Below are 24701 nucleotides of genomic sequence, written 5' to 3'. Positions count from 1 at the left end.
CATTGCCCAGTCCATATCAGTATAGATATACAGCAGGATTTTTTCCCCATTCAGATCTATTGTGCTTTCAAAGTGTCCCTTTCATTTTTTGAGCAGTTAATCTAAATATTGGTAGCACTACTGCCTTCGCAGCATGAAGACCAGGGTTCACATGCTGGGTCCTCCCTGCATGTAATTTGCATGTTCTTCCTGTGTCTGCGTGGGTTTCCTCAGGATGCTCTGGTTTCCTCTCAAGGACCAAAGACAAGCGAGTTAGAAGGTCTGGCAACACTAAATTGGCCTTATTAGGTGCTTGGTGTGTGAATGTGTTCACCTGTGACGGACTGGCATCCTGCTCTGTTTTGTTCCTGCCTTGTGCCCTTTGCTTAATGGAATAGGCTGCAGCCTCCAATGACCATGATCAGGATTAAGCAGGCTTAGAAAAGGGTATAATATAATAGTTTTCCTTACATACTTAGATAATACATTATTGAACCCTATAGAGCACTTTGGAGTGCAGGGTTTCTGCAGAAGTCATTCATTGTGGGTGGTCCAAAATGTTGTGATGTCCCCAGCAAGCATTGAATGACTGGGGTAGCTAATCCCATGTTACTGTGCTGGAACAATGCAAAAAACATTTGTCACAGATGGGACAGATGAATTCACATTTGTTGTGTTAAAATATTTTTGTTGATATATCTCTCACTTATCTTGGTGGAAAATGTGACAAGCAAATTTGGCACACACTGTATCTGTCTCTGTAACCATAATAACGAGAAAATGTTGAAATCACTGTCACATAATGTCAGCCAAGGCAGAAAAATCTGTCAAGGAGCGTATAGCCATTCTGCCATGTCTGTCACGTTTTGCTTCTTTTGCTTTTAACATCTACGGCAGCAAAATAAGAGAGCACAGCAAAAAATGGAAGAACACTCCATGGGCTCCTACTCTAAATTTCTTTAAACGTATTTGATAATATTTTGTTAAAAATGTGTTCTATATAATACCGTAGTGGAGTAAGGAAGATAAAGAAAATTGCAATGCTTATTACAACCCAGCCCAGTTGGTTTTGTTTCCTCTTTGTTTCTTTATGTTTACTAAATCAGAGGGACTTTCTTCTCGAAGCAAATACAACAAAACGTCATCGTCGGTCCCTCCCAGTTTATGTAACCCACCTTTCCAGATTCGATCAGAAAATTACAAGTCTAAAAGACAAGAAAGTAACGGATAAAGTATGCTGCTGACCTGATCACTTTGACACGATCGTTTTCTGCTCAAATCGCAGACTTTAACTACCACTCTTTTTCATTTTGTTTATTTTTTTCTTCCTTATTAAAGATATCACATCCGTTTCAGTTTCGTTTCAGCACGAGATGGATGTGTCTTTCGGCGTCGTGCTGCTCCTGTTGCTTCTCCTCTCCATCACGCTGCTTGGAAGTGGTAAGCGGATTTACTTCGCATTCGCTCGTGTCTTTCTTTTTAAGTGTGAATGAGAATCGTGTATTGTAATTCATAGCCCTCAGAGAAAAAGAAGAAGCTGGAGTGTCGTGGATAACTTTACGGCAGAGTATTAGCGCTCAAAACTTTTATTAAGGCGTCATATGCAGAAGTACTTTAAGATCATTATTTAAACATGGATACAGACAACATATTTTTCAGACTGCACCGGCGTCATTCTTTGAATACTCCTTATTTTACTTAATATAGCGATTTATGATCAGAGTACATATGATATTATCTTGATTTTGATGTGATCCAATATAAGAATTAAACAAACAGATGTGCGAACTCAAGGTGTGATGTGTAGGTACAGTATATGCAAAATTCACTTAAACAGCAGAAACAAGGCGATATGCTGCGATGTTTTTTTTTTCAGAATTCGATGATGTTAAACGTAATTTGTCTATCAGTTCTGTGGCTGACACTTTTTTGATATAAATGCCTATCCATCCATCCTTCAAACCCACTATATCCTGTGCATATTAGTGGAGATGTTGGAGCCTATCCCAGCAAGCATGTGGCGCAAGACAGGACGCCAGTCCATCGTAGAGTGAACAATACAATACAATTTATTTTTGTATAGTCCAAAAATCACACCCGAAGTGCCGCAATGGGCATTAACAGGCCCTGCATTTTGACAGCCCACAGCCTTGACCCTCTAAGAAGACAAGGAAAAACTCCAAAAAAAGAAAACCCTAATAGGGAAAGAATGGAAGAAACCTTGGGAAAGGCAGTTCAAAGACAGACCCCTTTCCTTTCCAGGTAGGTTGGGCATGCAGTGGGTGTCAAAAAGAAGGGGGTCAATACAATACAATACAGAGAGTAAAACACAAGCAATCCTCAATAAAGTATAAGAGTAAAATAAAAATATAATATAAGTACAGAGCAGAATTTAACAGCAGATGATATGACATAATATGATTTGGATTTGTTCAGGGTCCTGGAGAATTCAGCCATCAAGCCAACTCCCCCTATTGGCCATTTCACAGCTTAGAGAGCGCTGGGCCAGCCAATCCAATGAAAGAGCCCCTCTACCCGATGATTCCTGTGATCCTCCATCAGAGATGACTTTATCTTAGGCAGGCAAAACAACTTGGCAGGTGGGCAGTGGCACCAAGTGCCACATTTGAGTACTGAGAAAAGAAACAGAATAAGTGAGGGTTATTAACAGATTATAACTATCATATAACTTGTGTTTTAGTGCTAATGACCAGCAACAGAGATGCAGTCTGTACAGTTAATCAGCAGCTCTAGTCAGGATATGCTAAACTAAAGTAGTTAGTCTTCAGCCGGGATTTAAAAGCTGAGACCGAAGGGGAATCTCTTATAGTAGCAGGCTTACCATTCCACAGTTTAGGGGCCCTGTAACTAAAAGCTTGACATCCCACTGTTATTTATTTATTCTTGGAATCATAAGCAGACCAACACTCTTGAGATCTTAATGTGCACTCTGGTTTGTAAGTCATGATGATAAGTTCAGACAAATAAGCACACAGAAACATACACAGCCAACTTGTATTATTGCAGATCCACCTAACCTGCATGTCTGTGGACTGTGGGAAGAATTCAGAGTAAGCTGAGAAAACCTAGATGGACACAATGGGAGCATGCAAACTCCACATAGGGAGGACCTGAGATTTGAAACCTGGCCTCCTTGTTGTGAGGCAGCAGCACTACTACTGTGCCACCATGCCGACCCCTATATACTGTATATAAGCAATGTATGTATGAATATACTGTAGATTAAATGCTGGTAAACTTTGGAGATGATGCCAATATAGGTGGAACACAGTAAAAGTGATACAGAAGATCTTCTCAATAAAATGATGGCAACAGATTCCAAGTAATATTAACGACATACTAGCGACTGGGAGCCCAATTGAATCAGGCTACAAATTCTACGTTTGTGAAATCCATACTTTCTCTGCAAAGAATTATTTGTTTTTTTAAGTCCTTGAAATGATTTTGTTATCATGGCACTGATTTGTGCTTGAAAAAGACCTTTTCGGCCGATGTAATGAAGAGCTGCCTGTTTAAACGGGGCTGCGAGACGTGACCTCAGCTCTTCGGCGCACCTCATTTAATTTTTTCCGGCAAACAAATTTTCAAAACAAACTGTATTTTATGACTCTAGTCAGAGTCAGAGTAATAATTATGCTGGCGTGATCATTTTAGATCTGAGATCTGCTAAAATTTAAACAATGACTGTTGTTAATACCCAGCCGTCATTACTCAGTTTGCCAGTAGATGTCAGAAGGACGGACGCCTAAACCAAACTGCCCAAAGATAGATTTCGACGTACCAAGCAAATGGTGATACGTTCTTAATTACTTACAGTTCCGGAGCTGTCGAAGGGTTTAAGTCAGTTGACGATGTTAGTCCTGGAAAATACACCCCACCAAATCAACATTCCGAAAACCAGCCGAACTTACTCTTATCTGCTCGAACCAACACCGACTTACCATACTCGGCCGTCCAGCGGTGTCACTGAAGCATTCGAACATTCTTAGCCAATCATGCAATACTATGTCCGCGTTTGCCATGTTATGTTCTTACTACAGAGGCAGACTCCCATTGCATGGTTCTAACTTGTATTGAGTCGAGGTATTGATGCGAACACCATACATACAACAACAACAACAACATTTATTTATATAGCACATTTTCATACAAAAAAAAATGTAGCTCAAAGTGCTTTACAAAATGAAGAATAGAAAAATAGAAGACACAACAAAAAATAAAAATAAGTCAACATTAATTAACATAGAATAAGTAAGGTCCGATGGCCAGGGTGGACAGAAAAAACAAAAAGAACTCCAGACGGCTGGAGAAAAAAAATAAAATCTGCAGGGATTCCAGACCAAGAGACCACCCAGTCCCCTCTGGGCGATCTACCTAACATAAATGAAACAGTCATCTTTGTATTTAGGGTTCTCATGGAAGGACTTGATGATGATGGTCACGTAGACTTCTGGCTTTCAGTCCATCAATATTGAAGCATCATGATGCTTTGAGTAGGTGGTGGTGGCGCAGGCCGCCACCACAAAGAAACCGGAAAAAGAAACAGAAGAGAGAGTAGGGGTCAGTACGGATTTTAGAGCCACCATGAATAGTTATTATGATGAATTGAACATATAGAGTATCAGGATTAAGTTAAAGTGAAGTTAGGAGAAAGCCATGTTAAAGTAATATGTTTTCAACAGTTTTTTAAAGTGCTCGAGCTGTATAAGCCTGGCGAATTCCTATTGGCAGGTTATTCCAGATTTTAGGTGCATAACAGCAGAAGGCCGCCTCACCACTTCTTTTAAGTTTAGCTTTTGGAATTATAAGGAGACACTCATTTGAAGATCTAAGGTTACGATTTGGAATATAATGTGTCAGACATTCCGATATATAAGATGGAGAAAGATTATTTAAGGCTTTATAAACCATAAACAGAATTTTAAAGTCAATTCTGAAAGACACAGGTAACCAGTGTAGTGATATCAAAACTGGAGAAATGTGTTCGGATTTTCTTTTCCTAGTTAGGATTCTAGCAGCTGCATTCTACACTAGTTGCAAACGATTTATGGCTTTTTTGGGTAGTCCTGAGAGGAGTGCGTTACAGTAATCTAGTCGACTGAAAACAAAAGCGTGAATTCATTTCTCAGCATCTTTCAATGATATAAGAGGTCTAACTTTTGCTATGTTTCTTAAGTGAAAAAATGCTGTCCTAGTGGTCTGATGAATATGCGATTTAAAATTCAGATTACAGTCAACAGTTACCCCTAAGTTTTTTACTTCCGTCTTAACTTTTAATCCTAATGCATCAAGTTTATTTCTGATAACCTCATTGAATCTATTATTGCCAATTACTAAAATTTCAGTTTTCTCTTTATTTAGTTTGAGAAAATTACTATTCATCCATTCAGAAATACCAGTAAGACATTGTGTTAGTGTATCGAAAGAGTCGGAGTCATCAGGTGCTATTGATAAGTACAGCTGTGTGTCATCAGCATAGCTGTGGTAACTCACGTTGTAATCTGAGATAATCTGACCTAACGGAAGCATGTAGATTGAGAAGAGCAGCGGACCCAGGATAGAGCCTTGTGGAACACCATATCGGATATCATGTGTCTTTGAGGTGATTACCACAACTAACAAAGAATTTTCTCCCTGCCAGGTAGGATTCAAACTAATTTAAGACACTGCCAGAGAGGCCCACCCATTGACTAAGGCGATTTCTAAGAATATTGTGATCAATGGTGTCAAATGCGGCACTCAGATCTAAGAGAATGAGAACATGTCAATACAGGGTATTGACGTGAACACCATACATACGGATTATATCAAATTATATATAAGAATAACCAGGGTTGATACTGAGTTAATAATAATTAAATAGCAGCCTTTAGAGTTATCTGTCCAATATAAGTAAATGCAAGGATAAAATACAAAGGAATTCATTAAAACCTTAACAAAAAATATTGACTTGATATGGAAAAGAGAAAACTTTACATTTATAATCAGTACTAAAAAATTTTTTAATTCCAAACATATACAGTATTACCCATAACTGAATTAGAATCACTGGTATCAATTAGTACTTTAATTTAAAATTATTTAAATTATTCACTTATTCAATATTATTCAATATGATAATTAAATCTAAATATTTTTCTCAATTAGGAATGATGGACTTTGATGTAACGATCAATGGATAGCTCTAGTTTTAATACTGCTAGCAAAAAACAAAAAAAAAACATAAAGAAGATATATCAATTGGGCTCAAAATACAAGCTTGAATGTCATGTACAATCAAAATTGAAATTACAAAATGTTCAATGAAGTTAAAACTGCACACTGCCAGAATCTTCCAGATAATTTGCTCCGTGGGACTAGAACTTAAATTTCATCTGTCAGTGACAGTAAATTCAATGCACTGATCGAATCATACAGTACTCAGCAATTAAATTCCACTACTTTTTCTATTTTTCTTTCTTTCATTTCTTAGAAAGCTATGCATCAACAAAAAGAATTTATTTTCAAATTATAAGCATTCATTGTCCATGTAATATTGAATCTCTGAAAAGTTTAAAATGCATTGATGCTCTGACTATTTCACAAGAGAAAGCATGGAGGAGAGAGACCAGACTGATTCCAAGATTAAAGTATGCACTAAGATGAAAGACTGAAGGAGCTGAACCTTTCTCAGTTTTATATAAGTTGTGATTAAAAGGTGATGTGATTGAAGTATTCAACTTTATGAGGGGAATTAGTACAGTGGATCAATATTGTTACATTAAATACTTTAACAAGAACAAAGAGACATGCAGTGCATCCGGAAAGTATTCACAGAGCATCACTTTTTCCACATTTTGTTGTGTTGCAGCCTTATTCCAAAATGGATTAAATTAATTTTTTCCTCAGAATTCTACACTCACCACCCCATAATGACAACATGGAGAAAGTTTACTTGATATTTTTGCAAATTTATTAAAAGTAAAAAACTTAAGAAACCACATGTACATAAGTATTCACAGCATTTGCCATGAAGCTCAAAATTGAGCTCAGGTGCATCCTGTTTCCCCTGATCATCCTTGAGATGTTTCTGCAGCTTAATTGGAGTCCACCTGTGATAAATTCAGTTGATTGGACATGATTTGGAAAGGCACACACCTGTCTATATAAGGTCCCACAGTTGACAGTTCATGTCAGAGCACAAACCAAGCATGAAGTCAAAGGAATTGTCTCGAGGCACAAATCTGGGGAAGGTTACAGAAAAATTTCTGCTGCTTTGAAGGTCCCAATGAGCACAATGGCCTCCATCATCCGTAAGTGGAAGAAATTCAAAACCACCAGGACTCTTCCTAGAGCTGGCCGGTCATCTAAACTGAGCGATCGGGGGAGAAGGGCCTTAGTCAGGGAGGTGACCAAGAACCCGATGGTCACTCTGTCAGAGCTCCAGAGGTCCTCTGTGGAGAGAGGAGAACCTTCCTGAAGGACAACCATCTCTGCAGCAATCCACCAATCAGGCCTATATGGTAGAGTGGCCAGACGGAAGCCACACCATAGTAAAAGGCACATGGCAGCCCGCCGGGAGTTTGCCAAAAAGCACCTGAAGGACTCTCAGACCATGAGAAACAAAATTCTCTGGTCTGATGAGACAAAGATTGAATTCTTTGGTGTGAATGCCATGCGTCATGTTTGGAGGAAACCAGGCACTGCTCATTACCAGGCCAATACCATCCCTACAGTGAAGCATGGTGGTGGTAGCATCATGCTGTGGGGATGTTTTTCAGCAGCAGGAACTGGGAGACTAGTTAGGATAAAGGGAAAGATGACTGTAGCAATGTACAGAGACATCCTGGATGAAAACCTGCTCCAGAGCGCTCTTGACCTCAGACTGGGTCGACGGTTCATCTTTCAGCAGGACAACGACCCTAAGCACACAGCCAAGATATCAAAAGAGTGGCTTCAGGACAACTCTGTGAATGTCCTTGAGTGGCCCAGCCAGATCCCAGACTTGAATCCGATTGTACATCTCTGGAGAGATCTTAAAATGGCTGTACACCGAAGCTTCTAATCAAAACCTGATGGAGCTTGAGAGGTGCTGCAACGAGGAATGGGCGAAACTGGCCAAGGATAGGTGTGCCAAGCTTGTGGCATCATATTCAAAAAGACTTGAGGCTGTAATTGCTGCCAAAGGTGCATCGACAAAGTATTGAGCAAAGGCTGTGAATACTTATGTACATGTGATTTCTCAGTTTTTTTATTTTTAATAGATTTGCAAAAACCTCAAGTACACTTTTTTCACGTTGTCATTATGGGGTGTTGTGTGTAGAATTCTGAGGAAAAAAATGAATTTATTCCATTTTGGAATAAGGCTGCAACACAACAAAATGTGGAAAAAGTGATGCTCTGTGAATACTTTCCGGATGCAAGGTAGATGTAAGCTTATTAAATACAAATTTCACACAAATATTAGAATCATTTTTCTTCACACAGTCAATTACACACATACAGAATACATTGCCAGTAGACAGCAAACACTTTAAGGACATTCAAAACTCAACTTGATGCTATTTTGGAGAACTTGAGTGAATCAGATTGGCCTGTTCTTTTCAAATTTGTTCCAATGTTCTAATATGGTCAAAATTTAGTGAAAGCTCCTTATTTACTTAGTGCTTCCACTTTATACTTTACAAGTTTAGACACATTAGGCAAAGGGTGTAGGGTTGGAATTCAGGGCCACACAGCGCTATGAAACACACACCAGAACAAACTCCACTTCATTCATTGTTCTTCATTCAGTTTGCTTTATTGTGTCAACATCTATTTCACCTAAAATCTGTAAATATTTCAGACTGAGCTGGCTCTCTCCTGGTGTCTGGTATCTGGAAGGTTGCTGGTTCAAATCCCATTGCTGCTTGAGGAGACCATGAGCAAGGCTCTTAACATGAAAATTGCTCCAGGGCACTGTACAATGGCTGACCCTGTGCTCTGACCCCCAAGAGATCATGCGAAAAGACAATTTTTATTCGGGGATTAACAAAATGTATCAAATTAAAAAATCTGCATTTATCAAACCTATCATCATATAGCATCTTCTTTTCTGAGAACTATTCTCACAAACAGAATTCAGGCATTTTAGGCCACATGTAAGCCACGTGTGAAGTCAGGTAAATAAATGGACAGATGAATGCAAAGCTGAAGCACGTTGGACTGTTGTAGTTAATTATTTTTGCCTATCTGTATCCTTGAAAGTGAAACTGACAGAGTAGCTAGCCATTATTTTCTACTCACTGCTTCTTTTGCTTCATTCTTATTCAAAGATTTTTTATTTATTTTAGACTCCAAAAATTACATTTAAACCATCAATTAAGTTTCCATCAGTCAATCCCTGAACCCATTTAAACACATTCTGGGTTGTTAATTTCCATATCCATTTGTTTTCATTATAGGGTTGTGGGAAGTTGGAACATTGAACTCGCCGTCACGAGGCGCAAACACAAATACTCATTTGTACGGGGACAGTTTAGTGCCCTTAGTAAACTTATTAAAAATGTCTTTGGAATGTGGGAAGGAAATCAGGCTACTTTTATCCTAAGTGGTCATGCTTTACTTAGAACAAGCAGATGTTGGGTACTCTAAAAATTCAATTCAAAGACCAGCTTTGGAACTGAACTCAGGTCCTAGGTGTTGCAACCCCATGTTGTTAACCATTGTGCTATACACACATTTTAATGCTTTTTTATTTTTTTGGCAAAATATGCAAGAAGTGGCAGCGAGATTAAGTCTGTAGTACTGCATACAACAATCACCTAAATCAGTGATTCCCAAATGAGCCGCTGCTTCCACACAGGTGCACTGTGAAATATTATTAAATTTTCATAATTTTATTTCCATTTTCAATTCAATGTGATAGGACGCGACATCTGGCGGACAAGATATATGATAGAAGTTTAAATATAGTTGCAGCAATTATGTCACACAACACAGCAATAAGCCATCAGGTTGTGACAATTTATCCCAAAATACTAGCACTCATCCAAAATACAAATTGTGCTGTGCTATTTTGTAAAATATAACAATAAAATAAAATAACAAGTCCAAAGTGATAAGATTCATCATAATGGTATGAGGAGTTCTCAACTACAGTTGTCACAAGTCTCACAAGAAGAGAATAGTAACAAAATAAGCAACTGGTCACAAAACTATAAGTGCCAAAATACATTAAGCAAATGACCAGACAGAGAGAAGGTAACCTTAAAACTCTACACCTTGTCAGGGATGCCAGGGGCGACGACCCGGCCAGGATGCCGTGAAGGACCAGAAGAGGGTGGGCACCCACCTGGGATCACGTGGGGGCTGCCACCCTGGTTGCTTTGGGGGCCACGGGTAGAGGGCTTGGAAGCCCAACCCTGTAGGAGCCCGTGGTCACCGCCAGGGGTCATTCCGATGCCTTTGGAGCCCTGGACCTCAGCACTTCCACCACAGGAAGTGCTGGGGGGAAGAGAAGCAGGGACACCCGGAGTGCTTCCGGGAGTACAGCCGGCACTTCCGCCACACTGGGGCGTGTCGACGGGTGATTGCCGGGGAGCACCTGGAGTACATCCGGGTGTGGATAAAAGGGGCCGCCTCCCTTCATTCAAGGCTGGAGTCGGGTGGAAGCAGGACAAAGCAGAAGAGAGTGTGGGGGCGGCCCGAAGAAGAAGGCATTGTGTGGCCAGGACTTTGTGTGCACTTGACTTTTGTAAATAGTGTTTGTAAATAAATGTGTGGTGGTGGAAAAACAACATGTCTGCCTGTCTGTGCCCGGGTTCTGTTCACAACCTATAATAGAAAGAATATGATGAATCTTCATAAAAAGGGAACTAAAACTAAGAATAAACAACATAACCATACCAAATAGAGTAATAATAAAGGTAGAATTTAAAATGACATTGAATGACATTCAAAACTCTATTAAAAATTAGCACATACTGTACCAAGCAAAAAAGGCCCAGAACTAAAACAATTTTGATATTGTGTTCCTGTTTCTTAAAATCCATAATTGGAGTTTTTGACATTTTTTCTATTTCTAACTATTTAATAAATGACTTTAAGTATGAAAGGTTTTTTTTTTCCCTTCCGATAACAGACACAAACACAAAGGAAGGAAATGGCAGTTATTCCTATTATAATTATGGAAAGGCTATTTGATACCACTTTTCCTCAAACAGTTTATATTTTCATCACCATTCTTGAAACAATCAGTAAAAATTAGGACTCAAGTGTCAAAGAAAGTCTGCTTTTGCATATTTCTCAAAGGTGTTTTTTTCTGCAGGTCATAAAGTAGTGTACATTTTGTATTACATTTAAGTGATCTGTAAACTTCAATAACAAAAAAGAGACAATGCCTCTTCTGCCATGAACAACAAAACAAGTCTCATGGCCTAAATAAATCTGACTTTAAACTAGAAGGCTGGTTTTTTCAAAGCCTGTAGGAATGTCAGTGAGCAGAAGATTACACATTCACATCTCAGATGCTGTGACTCAGATCTCATGCAATATTTGTATGCTAAGTGGTTTGCGGTAAAGTGTCAGTAAAAGTCAATAAAAATGTTCAGGTTGTTGACCCAGGCATTTAAGAGAGTCTAGTGTATGATAAGAAAGCATTTCCCAAGCCACCACAAGCCTCAAATGATGGGTCAGATGTATCAGCAACTATCACCCTGTCCTTGTGCAGTAATCATTATGAATTAATTGGAATTTGGAGTTCCATGATCCTGGTAACCTTGATTCACTGTTGATTCTTGTTTTTGCTGAAAATATTCTGTTGTTGTATTCATTTTAAAATTCCAAAGGGAAGTTAGTTTGCGCTCTTTGTTTAGTATATTAGAGGTGTCTATTCATTCATTTTTAAACATATAAAATTCAGTGCAGTGTCATGAGGGGCTGGAGTCCATACCAGCGGCATTAGGCACAATACAAGAGCCAACCCTAGATGGAGGATCAGACCATTACAGTGAATACTCAGTTACTAACACTTCCACATATGGCCAGTTTAGAATGGATCAAAATAGATTTCTCTCTCCTACCAACATTGCAGTCTAATATTAAAAGCTGTGTATCATCGCTCCATTTCATCTGGCTCTCGTAAACCTCTCACAAAAGCTGCATAGTCTTTGCCTCTCTCTTTTCCTTCTTCTTTATTCCAGATGATGATAGGCATCCATTATTTTCAAATACAGGAGGCATATTCCAACTATATTAACCTACTTTACTTACAAAAGCCTTGCTTCCTTTTATATTGTGACTTGATAGCTATTTTTAGAAAGTGTTGTTAGTAGAAATTGGTCAACTGAGAATTTACTCTTAGCCTTACTCTTCTGTCAAGTTATTTTAGCCAAATTATGAGAAACAAGTTTAACAACTAAGTCCCCAAAGGTTATTGTTAAACATCTTCTTAAAAGCATATACACTCTGGTTAGTTTATCGGAGCTTAAATGTAAACCATTCTATTAAAGAATAACACTTCTTCCTAACATTTGCTTTGTATTTGCATATTCCCAGGGTTCTTGTCTAGTTTGCATCTCATCAATATCAGTGTCAATTTGTTTAGTTGATGGTTCAAAAGAAGAACAGACCCATCCATCCATTATTCAACCCGCTAGATTCTAACTACAGCAAACAAACCCCAGGCAGGGCACACACAAAGGACAATTTAGGATCGCTAGTGTACCTAACCTGCATGTCTTTGGGAGGAAACCCACACATACACAGGGAGAACATGCAAACTCCATGCAGGGAGGACCCGGGAAGTGAACCTGTGTCTCCTAAATGCGAGGCAGCAGCGCTACTACTGCGCCACTGCGCCCCCACCCTCTAACAGACCCCTTTTCTAAAATGGTAATACGCTTGGCCTATGATGTCTTTTAAAACTTTTATCTCCCTTGCTTGCCCTAAAACTTTGTCTTTATTCACAGTTTAGCCTCTGCCGGTTCTCCACCCATCCCCCTCCCTATAGCAGTATGATGTCATTGAGCTAATTGCCTACTTGTCAGAACATCTTGTCCTGTGCCTGCATGCATTTTGCTTCAGCCATTCTTCTGCTAAATGTATTTAATAAGACACAAATAAAAGCAATTCCCTTATGAGCTCTATAATGTAGTTACATTACAGTCCCGGTCACACAGTTTATTCACTTAAAAACTACATCTAATTAATATCAAAATAAAGAATGCCAGTTAAATAGTACAAGTCTCATTTAATAAACTGAAAAAAACATAGATTGCTTACTCATTACAGGAAATAAACTAAGTATCTGCTGGAAACCCAGGCTGACATGATCGAAAGTGAGTGGGCAGAGGTTTGGTTCTAGTCTACTAAAGCTGGATGTGATTCAGCAGCATTAACCAATGCGTCACCCATATTAGGAAAAAAAACCTCTAATTAGTAGAATCAAATCAGCAAGCCCATCATTCCTTACTGTATACTTTTTATGTTTTAAAGCCCTTCTTTGTGTAAAAATGCTCCACATTTTATATTTTATACAACACACAATTCTAGAGATTACAGGAACTTGCCTTCGGCTTCTGCTTGAAATGTATCGCAGTTATCAGTGGCGTACTATTCCCTCCTAGATGGCTAATTAATCTTCAACTTTCCTGAATCTTTCCAAGGATAAATCATAATTTTGAAAATGGTATGCATTGTATGCAACCCAGGATTCACATGTTTTACAGTTATTTTTTCTAATGTTACTGTTGTTACAATCTGCAAGAAATCACATCAAAATGGGAGAAAGTCAACAAGGAGAAGGAATATTAAATAAGCAACTCAAAACCAGAGTTTTCTTGGAAGCATCTTTTAACACCCTCTATTTCAGGAAGAAGGGAATATTGTTAGCAATCTGTGAAAGGCAGAATGCACACTTGTGAGACTCCGTGCTACATGACTGCAGCACAGATGGAATTCAGGCTTCATGTTGTTCATGAAAATGAGGATAAACTAGGGAAGCAAAGAATAACACAGACACCAGATATACACAAATACAAAAAAATTATTAAAGACAGTGCAGAAACGTCACACAGTCTAGTGTCATAGATGGCACTTATTTCAAGTGCAATGATTTTCAAAAAAAATCACAACAAATAAATATAGAAAAAAGAAACTGTCTAAAAATAAAACTTAAGAAACCTCTCTAAAGGTGCTGTAAGAGCCATTTCCTAGTTACATAGGAAACATAAATGTTTTACTAAATGATAGTGCATAATCTATGGGAGGTTCCTATAACCCCTATAAGTTGAATTGAACTGGTATATTCTAGCTATTTCTAACTGCCCTGACTAAATATTATTCTCAGTTAGTGATCAGCCTTGCCATGTGTAAGGTGTAGAGGGCACATGGTTTTAAACCGTGCCTTACGAGCCTTTTAAGAATTGAGTACCTTGTGTGCGTGTTTTGTGTGTCAAGTAACATGTAAGACAAGCACTTAATTTTAAGTGCTGCACCGTGCGTTTAAAGTGTGTAGAAGAAGAAGTTAAGAATCTTTAAGTATAGAAACAACTAAACTTTACAAGAAAAGCTAAATTTAGAGAAGATACATTTTTCCTTTTTTTTTGCCTTTTATTCTACGCGTGTAACAACTTTTTTCTTTACTATTGTGTGGATTATTTGCTCTGAATTTTCACTAAATATTGTAAAATCAATTTTTGGACTGAGAGATTTATTTCGGCAAGCATTTTACCAGTGCTTGAACTCACCTTATACTACAGTTGCCTCTTGGAAAAACCTCTTCTGGACAAAAGGGATAAACTTAGTTCACCACACTTGACCCGACTGCTCCACCTCCACTTTTATGGAAAGTCAGAGCTCTCCTCTCCCTGCTCAGCATCACCTTCACTCTAAAGGATTAATCAGAATGCTTGCTTCAGCTCTCTAGTGCACCTCTCCTATTCCACTTCTCACCTCGCCATATCATGTTAATTCGGGTGTCTCCATGCTACCAGCACTGTTCAAACTACTCATGTCAGGTAAATCAGAAGGCTCCGTTATACAGGCTGATGAACCCCACAAAGAGATTCCACAACACCCTTCTCACTCTGGCTACTCAGAGGTCCACTGCTACACAAATGGCAAAGCACCTTCTGAAGATGACGAAGAACACACACTTTATCATTTGTTACGCCATTTTAAACATCCTCGGGATTCCTTCTGCCAGTCCCATTAAACTCCGCCAAAGGGCATGCACTCCACCACACTCACGATACTGCATACCTCAAGCTGGCAACTGCAATCATTGTAGAAGATCTGACTATGCGTGTACACTTCATTGCTATGCACTCATGCAGCCCTCTCAGCCAGGTACCTTCATAAATATCGTACAGGTACCCTTTTCTTGCACACTCTTTGGGCCACATCTCATTCAGAGCTTTTCTCTTAACCCCTCTGTTATTTTCATACCCCTGAAGCTACATAGCAACTCTAAAGCGACAGCTCCCCCTACTCTTGTTCACACCCAAAGCCTGGTGGCTGTCCACACTTTCACATGTGCTCCTGCCACTGTGAGTACAACTGTTTAAACCAAGCATGTACATCTATTAACAGATAAACATGTCTTTGTCACAACAATAAAGGAATTAAAAGAAAAAGGATGAGGAGAAAGATTTAGGGAAACGGGAAAGTACATAGTCAGGAAATCTGAGCAGATTGTTGGAACACCTGAAGGCTAAAATTCTAAAACCAAAGCCAAAACACCACACACATTTCTAAGGTCAAAAGACTAGCTAAAATTCAGGAGCTATAACCAATAAATGTAATCTCCCTATCCAAAAATAAGGTATATGATATGCAAGAATTTTGCTTTTAAATATCCAAAAGATAGGCTATAAGCTGCCATCTTGTATAGATGGGACAAGATAACATAAAACATCATATGACCTCCATGTCACATGGCCAGCAATATGCATAGTAACTCATAAATAAACTTGCACAAAATGGCATTGAGGTGACTTTATTGTCATTATGATAAAGATAAATAAGCACTTAAAAAACAAAATATTCATTTTCAAAAATGCACAGAATGATATAGAACAGAAAAATAATGTGAATCACAAGTGGGAACTGAAGAAGACTGCCCACAGACAGTGGATGCACAGGTGGAATCGAGTGGAAGTCAAACACTACAAAAATGGTCATGTAATGGTCACAAATTGGTGATTATCATTCAAAAACACAACACAAAATGAAGCCTACAGACTAAATGTGCAAAAAACAAATCTCAGGTATGCTCTCCTGTTTTAAAAGAGCCAAGAGATAGATGGGAATATTTGAAAAACTGAAATTCTAAACCAAAGATTGGTCCTTTCTTTTATCCAAGCCCAAAGTCGCCAGTCAAAGCCCAAGATCAGTATTTTAAAAGTCAAACAACAAAAAAAAAAACACTTGCTAACTGTTGGATTTTATTTGCAATCTCAAATGACCATCAAGTGGACTGTATCAACATTTCTACCATTTCCCTAGTGAGACACTCCCTTAACAACGGACTACCAATTCATGACAACAAAGGCACAAAATGTTGGCAACAGTGAGAAACACAATGGCATCAGAAATATGAAGAAAAAATCCCACTTGAACATAGGAAAAACATATACATTTCACATAAGCTGAGAGCCAAGTGCTTAGTGAATCATTCTCACTATCTGCTGCACCACCATGCTACCTGCAGATATCTTTAAACAAATTCTTAACCCCTGAAAGGCAGAGATGAAGCCCTATTTGAAAGACCGGGTACCTTTTCTTGGACTAATTTTTAGATATCTTGAAATAGTTGAAAAATTATTTAGAGATATGGCAATGTAAAATGTCATCTCATTTTCTAACCTCCTTAATCCAGGCCAATGCAGTAACTAACCCTGGGCAGGGTGCCAGTCCATTACAGGGTGAAAACACACACACACACACATTCACACATACTCACCGGGGCCAGTTAAGCATTGCTAATTCACCTAACATGCATGTCTTTGGACAGCAGGAGGAAACTCACACAGACACGGGTAGAACATTTAAACTCCAACTGCTACAACTGCACCCTCGACATAAAATAAATGTTAGAAATTAAATAATGAAATGAACAACATGATGTGAGGCTCCAGTATCTAAAACACTCAAGTAAACCCCATGAGTTCTAAAATGTATTTACACAGTAAATATGTCTCTACTTTGGTTTTCTGTTTTATGATATAAGGGAAGCTGTTCCACTACTGTCATTGAAGATTGTTTAATTATTTAGGCTCCTTGTTTCTCAGTACAATAATCATTATAGACAACATTCCTACCATTTTTTCAGTTCAAGGAGATGTCTTGTGTTAATGAATGCAGTGGGCTGATCAAAGGTTGCTGTTTAAATTCTGCCTGAATAATTATGAAAAGACAAGCAATTCATAAAGAGTGGGAATAGGTATAAATGATGATATATTAGCCCATCCTCTGAGGCATTTTGCATCCTCTGCAGTGTCAGTCAATAAATTAGCTGCTTGGCAAAGAACTAAACTATTGAAACACAAATAAGGCAGCAGTCTTTTAGAGCATTGTGAACATAATTCAGAGCTCTGAAATGATGCATGGCTTAAGAAAATTGGAAACCACAGATCTTACAGAAGAAAAGTGGTAGAAAAAACATTATTATATTATAAGGATTTTATTTTATTTAACTACTAAGCTTCTGATGGCCGATAAAACCTGAAATCATAGTAGTTATGAAAGCATTCTGAAAGATAAACTACTATAGTAATAAAAATTAGTAAAAAAAATAGTCATATTTCTTATTGCTGAAAATCTTTCTAATTATCTTATTTCTGTAAACAGCTATGACAGGACAATGACTTCTGTCCCTCAAACATTCAATAAAATAATGAAACATTCTTTAATTCACTTAATCCAAATCAGAGTAACAGTAGGCCACACTGGACACAAGGCAGGAAAGTTACAGTTCTGAGCTCTTACCTTATGATGATCAATATTGTAACCATGACCTGTAAACACTTGTACCAAAATAGTCTCCCAGACTGATTTTTACTTGATTATATTGACCGCTTTTGTAAGATAAAAGCATCTGCTAAGCAAATAAATGTAAATGTAAAGTCCACCTCACTCACACCCAAACTCACACTCACGTATGGTGGCCTAACCTGCATATCTTTGGGGATGTGTGAGGAAAACTCAACCAGACACAGGGAGAACAAATGGGTGCAGAATCCAGAATGCTGGATGCATAAAGTAGGAGCACTAACAACTCCACAGTACCAAGCCATCCAAAAGAAATATAAGAACTTCAAAAAATCTGCCAAATTTCTCAAGGAGCACAGTGACTGATGCTGCTGCCTCACAGCTCCTTTAGCTTGGATTTGAATGCTGGCCACTCATTGTGTGGCGCATGTACATCTGGTACTCCAGTTTTATTCCTTCATTTTAGGCAAATTACAAACCCTAAATTGGACCTTTATGATTGAGAGTGGGTGCTTATGTACGTGAACATACTCTTTAGTCCACTGGCAACACAGAGACATTCTGTACATGCAGGGGTTTCTTGCTGGTACCTAATGTACTGAAGAAATTCCTACTCCAATATCCAACATTTCAACAGGTTTCTTCCCTTTCCATTCAGGATCCCCAATATTTGATTTTCTTTGCCATCTTACAGGAACGTTTGCATGTGAACCCCTTTCTGAATTATGAGACATAATGCTAATTACTCTAGTAGGACTGGACCAGCCACCCCTCCATCATGATATCTTATGGTGCGACTCCTTTCCTGCACTGCCTTAAATTGACTGTGTTCCTGTTCTGATAAATACATTGTTTTGAAAAATCTCTTTTGTTGCAGTTGGCCAAGATATTTTGAGGTAAGCCAAGCTAACTGGAAAGGAAAGAAAAGTAATATTTTTTGAAACATCTAGGTAGGGTTTCTGCACAGTTTTCTTTAAATATCTTTATATTAAGCAACATTCACTAGTATGATTAATTGTAATATACAGTAAATCAAAATGAAAGATGCAGCCCATATACATGTATGACTAACTGAAGTCATTGTAAAATACTTACTGTAACTTTAAATATTAACTTGTTAAAGCAGATTATTAAGAACAAAAACATATTAAATTATGTGCATTTTTACTTCATACTCATACTGATAATTTATTCTTATGTCACTGTGTTTTCAGAGAGGACCATTCAGGAGTTTCGCCAGGCAGGGTCACATTTCTTCGACGCCTGCCGGCAGCTGCTTCTCTCCATATTACCTCTTTGCTGGATGTTATTCCAACTGTGCAATTCCGCTTTACACGTCTTCAAAGTGCCTTACCACATCTTCCTCTTCTGCTGTCATCTGTTTTTAGCTTTAATTCATTACCAGGAAGCAAAGGATTTGCAAAGAATCGGCGAGTACCATTCATGTGAAGAGCATTTTCATGAAGCACAGCAACATCCATTTGAGGGGGTACGTCAGCTTTGCATTGCCGGATTTTACTTGCCCAGGGCTTTGTACCACTTTCTTGATGGGTTAGACTGGCTGTTTGAAGCTTTTTCGCAGCTTCTGAAAGCATCCCTTTCAGCCTTCTTGACTATTCAGCACATTCTCAGAACTATAATTTGTGCTTTAAAAGATTTAGTATGGCATTTCCAAAAGTTGATTTTATTACTGGACAAAGAGGCAGGAAGAAGCTGTGAAGACAACTGGCAAAAATCAACAAGACAGGCTAAACCGGAATGGAAAATGTTCACCAAAAAGTGACAATTTTGAAATTATTATGCATGCATATACAGTACAGTATTCTGTGGAATGTTTCTCATAAATGTACGTAGGAATCTGGCACTAATACAACGTCATATAGTTGAAGGGGAAACCTTGACGAATTCCAACAAGTATTTGGATGACATTTCAGATGTCATCTGTTTCATCATGACTGGAGGACTGAATGGTCTTCTTATATTTGTAGAGGTTCTTATACTCTCGCAGATACATTTCAGAAACAATGCCAATAAATAAACTTATCATTGCCATTTTTTACATTTATAAGAATTGCTTATTTGCTGTACATGTTTTAGTGTTGATCTAAGAATGCAATTAAATGCATGTATGATTTCCGAATTTAAACAATACTAACAGCTTACTAGCAAAGACATTAGGAAGAGTACTGTATGTGGCGCTTTAGGTTTGGGTGTTAGCACTCTGGTCAAGAGGCTTAGCAGAAATGGGGTCCTTTTTAGGACAGAATCAACTTCAGGGGTGGTCCTACTAATAGACTTTTTAACATGTGTAGGATGTGACTACAGTCAGTTGCTTGGGTGGACAAGGTTAGTCTGCTAGAAGGCAACAGGGCCATACAGTATACTAAGAAGAGCAGAGAGACCCTGGTACTGGGTTGTCAATAGTTTACAATAGGAAGCATAATTTTAAACGTTTTACTACAGTACTGTCTATTTTTAACAGACAGACAGTGGGTGTCTTTCTATTAAATGGACAATGAAGAACCTAAACTCAGCAGAAGGCAGGGCCTTTTAGAGGACTGAACAAGATAGGCGAGAGGGTTCCATATGCTTTTCCATTACAATACATACATTAATAATTTAATTTTCCTCATGGGGAAATTTGGCTTTTTACAGAAGCTCATTAAATAAAGCAATAAATAAACAGATAAATGAATACATACTTATTGTTTCTGTTTGTGCTGTGTCCCGTCACCCCAGGCACAGCTTCACCCACTTCAGTTACAGGGAAAACACTCCAATGTAGAAGAATCAAACCCTCAGACTGCCGAATACTCTTCTATACAGCATTCTAATGCAAAAGAAACACACCCTCAGAATGGCAGTTGTCGTCTCAGCAGGTGCTATGCCATGTAAAGCAGGTGAGTGGCACTGGTTTTAAAGATTCGTAATAATGTGCGATGAGTGTTTTACATGGTGTCGCAGCTGCTGAAGTGACAACTGCCATTTTGAGGGTATGTTTCTTTTGCTTTAGAATTTTTTTTTTAAATGAGTAAAAGACCAGCCCTCCTCTTTATAAATCTAGTACAGGACTGTAGGAATTTGTAATGCAGGAAGAAATTCTAAATTTATCACCAGTCAATTACAGATCATATTCACACAAGGACATAGACAGCTGTGGGTTAGTAAGCCTGTCTCAGCAGCATCAGAGACAAGACATGAACTAACTCTAGTTAATTCTAAATCTAGTCCTATCCTTTGTATAGTACACTCGCAACCACATCTGCCTAAATAAGAAGGGATATGGGAGGAAACTTGAATACCTGAAGAAAACATGCAGTTATGTGTAGAGAACATGCAAATGCCACACAAACAGTGAGTGATCAGATCTGAATAAAAAGTCAAGTCTACATAGCTCTGGGGCAACAGCATTAATCACTGCATCACTGTGCTGCCCACTGTTTAAAAGAGAGATATACATTTTTCTTTGTAAATTTCATATACCCATTTCATAACCTGCTAAACCATTTCGGCATTGCAGGAGACTGGTCTCTATTCAGGCAGCACTAAGCAAAGGTGGGCACAACCGAACGTAGTGTGCATCAGTCCACCACCAGTCACATTCACACACATACATACCTCCAAGGGCCAATTTAGGGTCACTGATTTTTCTAATATGCATGCCTTTGTGATATGAGAGAAAACTCAGGAAAAAAAATACACATATATACACCAACATTGTAAGGACATGCAAACAAAGCCCAGGCAGTGCCAGGGTCAAAATTCAAAGCACTGGAGCCATGAGGCAATAGCACTAAACATTGCACCACCATGCCACTTTGTGTGTAAATCATTGGCTACTAATAATTTTGTTGTGTATCAGACAATACATGCTCACACTGTTGTAGTAAATCAATGTAACCAAAAAGAATACACATTAGATAACATTAATAAAGACATATTAAGTGTGGTTCAGGTATTTTGGTGTCTCTTCCAGTTTCAGTCATGTTCACATGTTATAAAGAGAGAAATGCCACGTTCAGTTATTTAATTAAGCTGAAAGCTTTGCATTTTACTTTTCGCTACCTATCATATATCTTGTGAATTCAGAATTCAATAATCAATTCTTCAAACACTCATATAACATTTTACATGTAAAATGGTAACAGTTAAAGAAATATTTCTAAAGAATAACACCATATACAATTTCTATAATTAAAATTGTGATATACACTAGCAAGAAACAGTATTTGAACCCTTTTGGAAATAAATCAATGAATGTATAAACGAAATATGGTCTGACCTTTATTTAAGTTGCAATATTGAATCAATATAAACAATGCATTGTTTTTGTGTCTGTTTAATACATCTTTCACAAAAAAAGTTCAGGAAAAAAACAAACATTCTTGGTGGAAAAAGAATGTGAATCCTTAGACTAAAGACTTCAACAAAACCCAACTGAAGATAGGAGTTAGAATGAGAAATGAGACTGAAGTTGTAGTTTAGAGCTACTTTGACCTGTAAAAAAGATTAAAATATTTTGATATTCTCAAGAAGCATCTGCTGATTTAAAGCATGCCTTGCAAAAAAAAAAAAAAAAAAAAAAGAGAACTCAGAAGATCTACGATTAAGAATTGTTGATTTGTATGGAAAGGGTTACAAAGTAATTTGTAAGAGTTTAGATATTCATCAGTCCACAGTAGGACAAATTGTGTATAAATGGAGATGGTTTAGTACTGTGGCTTTTATCCCTAGAAGTCGGCACCCAGCCAAGATGGCTTCAAAGGCACAACGCAGAATGCTGAATGAGGTAAAAAAAACAAAAAAACAAAAAACAAAACCTACAGTAACACATAAAGACTTGAAGGAATCATTGAAACAGGTTAACATCACTGCTCATGAGTCTATCATACCCAAAACATTGAACAGGCATGGTATCTAAGGCTGGACATCACTGAAGAAAACACAGCAGCACATATGGAGTGAAAAGGGCATGAAAACATCATCCCATCAGTGCAGTAAGGTGGGGGGGACATCATAGCTTGGGGCTACTTTGATACCTTAGGACTTGGACAGCCTGACATCAGTGAAGGGAAAATGAACTCCCAAGAAGATCAAGGTATTCTGCACCATAATGTTAGAAAGGCTGTCTCCCAGCTGAAGATGAGAAAAAAATGAGTAATGCAGCAGGACAATGACCATAAACATTGAAGTAAATCTACAAAGTACTACAAAACAGCTCCAACAAAAGCAATCTGCCTTTTGGAATGACCCAGTCAGAGCCCAAAACTTAACCCAGAAGAGGAAGAGGAGGATGAGGAGATGGGGAGCATGCGCTGATTACAGTGTGTTGCCGCACCCACCACATGACAAACCAACTCAGGATCCCAGAGTAGGACCTGAATGCAGCCATGCAACGGGTGACACCTCAGCACCACTCTGGAACAGTGGGAATTTTTTTTTTCAATGGCTGGAGTGCCAGTCCTACCCAGAAGAGATGCTGTGAAATTACACCAGGAGAGCAATTCATACCAGATATCCTAGGAATACGGGTGAGCTGAAGTAATTCTGTATGGAAGAATGTTCCAAAATTCTCCTGAAAGATGTGCAGGTCTGATCCACAGCTACCAGAAGAGCTTGTCTGTGAATACTGCCACCAAAGGAGGTGCAACCAATTATTAAATCCAAGGGTTCACAAACCTTTTCTACATTCATATCCACAGTGTAAATGTTGATGAGGAGGTTCAATAAAGACATGAAAGGTAGAACTTTACTTGTCCTCAGGGGGAAATCTGGCTTTTAACAGAAGTTGTTTAAATAAATACATACATAAATACATAGATAAGTAAGTAAATAAATAAATAGGTTCAGAAAAAGAAAAGAAAAAATAGTGAGATTATAGTTATTGTGTTATTAGCTTAAACAGTACAATGTCTATACTTGTGACTTAGATGATGAGCAGATCACATTTTACTGATCAATTAATAGAAAAAACAGCATGCTAATTTCAAATGGCTCAAATACTGTACATCTTTAATTCCTGTAAATACAATCACAATACAAATTCCAGTTGCAATTAAACAAAGTCTTCCACTAGGGGGCAGAATTTAACTGTGAGATGAAGTAATGTATAAGGTTTTTAATTCGGACAGAAATTGCTGGAGACACAGCCAACAAAGTTTTAGAAGTACCACTGCATATAGCATACCATACCATTCTCAAATCTTAATCCCGCCAGGGATGATACTGTTAGCACTTGGCACAGGACACAAAGCAGCTATGGACTGGGTGTCTGTAGTTGTAGGAAGGAGGCATACAAAAAATGTACATGTAACATGCAGGAGCTCCAGCTACCACACCTGCTATCCATTGTGCCATACATGTAAAACATCCTTGAGGTCCAAGGTGAGGTAAAGTATACAAGGAAAATGATGGGCCTCAGCTAAACCTGCCAATGTAGTTATTCATTCAGTTGCTTTAAGCAAATTCCATTGATAGTGGCCCTTAAAGAAATCATTAAAATCCATGCACAATTGTGCTGCAATTCATAATTCACCACATATTCTGAAAAAAGGAAGCTTAAAATGTATGAACAATTTAAAGAAAGTCTAAAATATTTTGTTGTTTATAAAAAAGTTCTTTGATGAATTTTGGATTAAATGTACACTTTTCTGGATTTAGAAACTCATGCTGAAAAAGAAAACTTGAGAAATGTTTAATTAAAAACATAAACAGGAGAGCTTCACTAATAAAAGAATCAAGCCAATAAG

The 24701-nt window shown here is 38.1% G+C and overlaps 1 protein-coding gene across 1 annotated transcript; it reads left to right on the top strand.

Moving 5' to 3' along the window:
- Positions 1-1139: 1139 nt before the first annotated feature.
- On the top strand, positions 1140-20205 carry LOC120539022. Its single transcript, XM_039768711.1, has 3 exons — positions 1140-1211; positions 1318-1419; positions 19167-20205. The coding sequence occupies exons 2-3, from the start codon at positions 1353-1355 to the stop codon at positions 19733-19735; spliced, it is 636 nt and encodes a 211-aa protein (XP_039624645.1). The 5' UTR covers positions 1140-1211; positions 1318-1352; the 3' UTR covers positions 19736-20205.
- The last annotated feature ends 4496 nt before the right edge of the window (positions 20206-24701 follow it).

This window comes from Polypterus senegalus, chromosome 11 (genome assembly GCF_016835505.1).
Source record: "Polypterus senegalus isolate Bchr_013 chromosome 11, ASM1683550v1, whole genome shotgun sequence".
Taxonomy (NCBI): Eukaryota; Metazoa; Chordata; class Cladistia; order Polypteriformes; family Polypteridae; genus Polypterus; species Polypterus senegalus.
The sequence above is the reverse complement of the archived record's forward strand: the minus strand, read 5'-3'. Positions and strand labels throughout refer to the sequence as shown.

Excerpts from the sequence above, each read along its gene's own strand:
- LOC120539022 (XM_039768711.1), top strand. The coding sequence starts at position 1,353 with ATGGATGTGTCTTTCGGCGTCGTGCTGCTCCTGTTGCTTCTCCTCTCC. Across the intron at positions 1,420-19,166 it reads CATCACGCTGCTTGGAAGTG|AGAGGACCATTCAGGAGTTT; the intron begins GTAAGCGGATTT and ends CTGTGTTTTCAG.